The 5,000-nt window shown below is 42.9% G+C and overlaps 1 protein-coding gene across 1 annotated transcript in view; it reads right to left on the minus strand.

Moving 5' to 3' along the window:
• The window catches only part of LOC135091986 (protein O-mannosyl-transferase 2-like), a 28,937-nt gene that overhangs the window by 10,783 nt on the left and 13,154 nt on the right, over positions 1-5,000 (minus strand). The window contains 3 exon segments of the mRNA XM_063990089.1: positions 1,513-1,559; positions 1,561-1,659; positions 4,568-4,642. Coding sequence (XP_063846159.1) covers positions 1,513-1,559; positions 1,561-1,659; positions 4,568-4,642 — 221 coding nt within the window.

The raw sequence follows: 5,000 nt of genomic DNA on the forward strand, positions 1-5,000 counted from the left end.
AGCCGCCGCGTCACACCAGGTCAGGCATACACCTAGTAGTGGGTTGTAAGAAGTGAGCGGACAGGAAGCGCCCCGACAGACAGTAAGTAGTAAAGCTTCAAGGAGAACAGCCACAGGGGTGAGAAAAAGAGTGTGTGTGGGATGACGATAGCGGCCACAAAACACACACACACACACACACACACACACATATCTGGCTAAAGGGGATCCCACAAACGCCGGCAGTACTCGTGTGTGTGTGTGTGTGTGTGTGTGTGTGTACAGGGTCTCCGTTACACTGCCGTGGCCTTGTTTTCATAAATGAGGTATAATTATATTCGTCTAGGTCTTTCTCTCTCTCTCTCTCTCTCTCTCTCTCTCTCTCTCTCTCTCTCTCTCTCTCTCTCTCTCTCTCTCTCTCTCTCTAGTTCATGTACACTACTAACCTATGTCACTTTCAGTTTAGTCCAGATAGCTATGCAAGTACAGTTCTATGTGTATGTGTGTATGTGTGTGTGTGTGCGTGTGTTGGGGGGGGAGGTGGAAGAAACTAACGCTCTCTCTCTCTCTCTCTCTCTCTCTCTCTCTCTCTCTCTCTCTCTCTCTCTCTCTCTCTCTCTCTCTCTAACACACCAGCACATCACTTCAGTACTTGCGCACAGTAGTGTTTGCAATGCACTTAGCATCCTTCCCATTACTGCAAGCTGGCCCATCATTCACACACGGAAGTAAGGCAGTGAAGTCAAAGAGCAGCAAAAGGTGACGGTCTCTGGTACCTGACTGACCACCAGGTGACGGAGGACAAAGTGTGGGGCTTCCCAGTGCTGAGCTTTACTAGAGGACTTGTTTGTGTGTTGCGTGAGTGTTAGGTGTGTCGAGCCTCTGGACAACTGCCGGGTGTGTGTTGGTGTCCGTGCTCGTGGTAAGGAATCTGTGCCTGTCCCTCAATTCTCTAAAGGTCCATTGTGTAAATTATGTAATCGTTATATGCAGCATGATCTAGCGCTGTTTTGTCCTCTTCCGTCATTAGAATCGCGAAAACGACCTTGCAAACACAATAACTGAGAGCCTGAAAGTACTGAGGTAAGACTGGAATATTCAAGACTTCATTAGAACCACAGAAACAACCCTGCAACTCCAATAAAACCTGTTACAAGTACTGGAGATAAGACAGCGAAACGTTTCAGAGTACCAGAGACTCACCACTTGTTGGGCAGCTAAATCTTAGTGAAACTCCATCAGAATCGTAGAAACAATCTTGTAAACCCAGTAACTAAGACCAAGCATCACATTCTGAAACACTCCTAGCGGCACCTCTACTATTTTCAAAAGCTTTAATTGAAGTGACATGAGTTTTTAGAGATGTTTTTACAGTTCTAGTGACAAATTAACAAGACTTCTACATTATTAACATTAGAAACACTCTTGAGGACCAGGCTAGTCATCCCTGTGGTCTGGGAAAAATAGTCGTGGTGAGAGAGCGAAGCGTTTCTGAACACAGGCCTGAAACATTTACGAGCACCACAGACTCACCACTTGTTGGGCAGCTTGGCTCTGGACCAGGTGAGGGCGCAGCTTTTAGGGACACACAGAAACTTGAAGCTGGAGTTCAGTGTCTGCAGCGGCCTGTCCCGGCTTGGCCCCTTCTATGTTTACCTGCCACATCTCCCACGGCGACACCTGCACCACGGGAAGAGAAAGTGAAGGATCAGAACGACTGTTGGGAAGAATGTACAGAAAACAGTTTAGGGAAAAAGATCGAAGGGAAGACAGAGAGTGAGATGGAGGGATGGAAATGCGGCAGAACAGCAAAGGATGGGAGGCACAGAGGAAGATGCAAGGGATAGAAACACCTGGAGGAGACCCGTACATGGCGCCAACCACTCACTCCAGGGAAGCGGAGAAAGGAGGAGAAAAAAAGAAAGGAGCGGTGATAGAAGAGAAGGTTAGGATGAAGGACTGAGGTGTTTAGAAGATGTGTAGAATGTAGGAGGAAAGGAAGAAAAGATACATAGAACATAGAGAAGGAATGTGAAGGATCAGAAAACTTACAGGGAAGGAAAGGAGCGATGGGAGAAGGTCAGAGGAAAGGGACTACGGTAAACTCTGGAACTTCCTGCCGGCTTCTGTATTTCCTCCTTATGACTTGAACCTTTTCAGAGGAGAGATTTAAAGACATTTTTCCTCCCATTTTAAATCATCCTCTTCTACCTCTCTTTATGGACTAGCACCTCAGTGGGCCTTTTTTTTTTTTTCTCTCTCTCTCTCTCTCCGTTCTTTTGTTGCCCTACACCAGTACATAAAAAAAATATATCCTACTACTACTACTACTAAAACAACATCAACCACTACTGCTACTATAGTAATAATAATAACAACAATAACAGTAACAGGAGCAATAGAATCTAACAAATCGAACAGAGCAAATTTTTATAGAAGAGATGTTAAGACAGAAGATGGAAGGACTGAACTCTGCGAAGGATTAGAACACGTTGGAAAAGGAAGGATTGATGATAGCAGGTTACAGTGAAGGATCAGGGATGTCTGCAGGAAGTAGGAGAGATGCTAAGACGAAAGGAAGGAAAGAAGGAAGGAAAGAAAGGAAGAAAGAACGAAGGAAGGAAGTCTGCAGCATAGAGGAGGAATGTAAAGGATTAGAATGCTTGTAGGAGGAAAAGGAAAAATGATAGGACGTTAGGAAAGAGTGAAGGAAAGGAGAGAAAGATGGAGATAAAGAAAATTATGTATTAAGAGAGGATGAAGGAAAGGGGAAAAGGGTGGAAGTAGAGGAAAAGAGGATAGATCAGAAAGAAAGGAGAGAAGGAAGTGAGTGAAAACATGATAAAGCAAACAAGAAAGAAGGGAAGGAAAGAAAGATGAAGGTAAAGAAAAGATGACAGGTCAGATGTAGGGGAAAGGAAAGAGAAGAATGGCAGTAAGGAAAATAAGACATGTAGGAGGAGAAAGAGAGATAATAGATCAGAAGAGGGAGAAAGGAAGGAATGGAGAGAAGTAAACAAAAAAAAATAAAAAGACGTGGGAACAGAAAGACATAACAGATCAGGGGGAAGAGGAAGGGAAGGAGAGAAAGATGGAAGCAAGAAAAATGAGACTAGAAGGGGAAGGAGAAACGATAGTAGAAGAGAAATATCACTGGAGAAAATAAATAAACAAAAATAGAACACCTGAAAAAAATATTATTGGTTAGCAAAGAAAGGGACAAAAAATAAATAAATAAATAAATAAATAAAAGCATTTCGTAAGCACTTCCACTGCAGTTCTCTAATTAAACAGTCACGTGCTGTAATAAAACCAAACTAATAAGTGTGTGTTACTGTTTGAAATCCCCTGTAACTCTTTAAAAACTTTATATATAAGAACAAAGCAAAGGAGACTACGAAAGGCCTGCTGGTGTACACTGGGCAGCTCCTGTACTAATCATGAACGCCCTCCGCCCTTGCCAACCTTCCTATTACCTATTATTCCTTATCCATATCCACCTAACATTCAATTGAAACTACCTAGCATGTCGGCGCTGACCACATGACTGCTAAGCCTATTCCACTCACCCACCAGTGCGTTCGTGGACCAGTTCCCATCAAAGTCTTTCCTAAACCTAACGTTATCTACAGCTTGTATCAGTTACCTCGAGTTTTGTCCTGATTGTTTACTATGAGCACGTCACTTATATCATTAATAAACTGGATAATGGATGAGTGAGTGAATAAATAAATTAATGAATGTATCAGTGAATGAGTCAATGAATGAATAAATGCATACATAAATAAATGGATGGATGAATGAATGAATAAATAAATAGGTGAATATATCAGTAAATGAGTGAAAAATAATTTAATAAATGGAGGAAATAAATAAATGGGAGAAAACTTACATTCTGGATAAATAGATAAACGAATAATTGATAACTACGAGAAGGAAGGAGACAATGAACAAAGATTAACGGGGAAGAGAAGTAAAGGCTGTGGTGATCTCATGAACACTGCTGACACGAGAAGGAGGAGGAGGGGGAGGAGGAGGAAGGGAAGAACAAGCACAAAAACAAGTACCAAAACAACAACAAGAGAGCAGGAACAGGAGGAGGAGGAGGAGGAGGAGGAGGAGGAGGAGGAGGAGGAGGAGGAGGAGGAGGAGGAACACAAAGAAAGAACAAACAGGAGCAGAACTATTAGCATTTACGAGACTGTTGTGTGAAAGGCCACGAACACACGATTCAATCAAAAAGAAAACTCGGGATGGTGAGCAAAGAGTGAATAGGAGACGAAAAGAAAGTTTGGTGAGAAGGTCGACGATAAGGAGGAAGCAGAGGACGAAGAGAAAAGCAAAAGAAAAGAAAGGAAAGTAGCAACGACACAAGGAAGATCATATGAGAACGAAGAAATAGAAGTAGTAGGATGAAGAAGAGGGAAAGAAAAAAAATGTAGAATTGTGAAGGAGGAGGAGGAGGAAGAAGAGGAGAGACGAGAAAAGCATAAAAAAAAAAAATTAAAGGGGGAAGAACGAGGTATTAGCAACAGTAGGGTGACAAGGAGGGTGAGGGAAGGGTGTAGGGGTGTGGAGGTTGGAGTACCGAGGCACTGGAGGTGGCGGGCTGCCCTCCAAACAGCTCCGACTGGTCGTCCTCGGCCGGGGTCTGAGTCAGGTTCTGTGGAATGTAAACAATGAGAAGAAAGTTTAGCAAAGAGGGAGCAGGAAAAAAGTTTGGTATTTGTTAGTGTTTTGTTTGGCTGTTTGTGTTGTGGGTTGGCTGGTTGATTGCTCGGTTGGTTGTTGTTGTTGTTGTATGTGCTGTTGTTGTTGTTGTTGTTGTTGTTGTTGTTGTTGTTGTTGTTGTTGTTGTTGTTGTTGTTGTTGTTGTTGTCACTATCTTCTCCCAAATACAATTACAGTTTTGCAATTTCCTCTCAAACACTTTTGTCTTTCTCCCCTCCACACACACACACACACACACACACACACACACACACACACACACACACACACACACACACACACACACACAC

This window comes from Scylla paramamosain, chromosome 39 (assembly GCF_035594125.1).
Source record: "Scylla paramamosain isolate STU-SP2022 chromosome 39, ASM3559412v1, whole genome shotgun sequence".
Taxonomy (NCBI): Eukaryota; Metazoa; Arthropoda; class Malacostraca; order Decapoda; family Portunidae; genus Scylla; species Scylla paramamosain.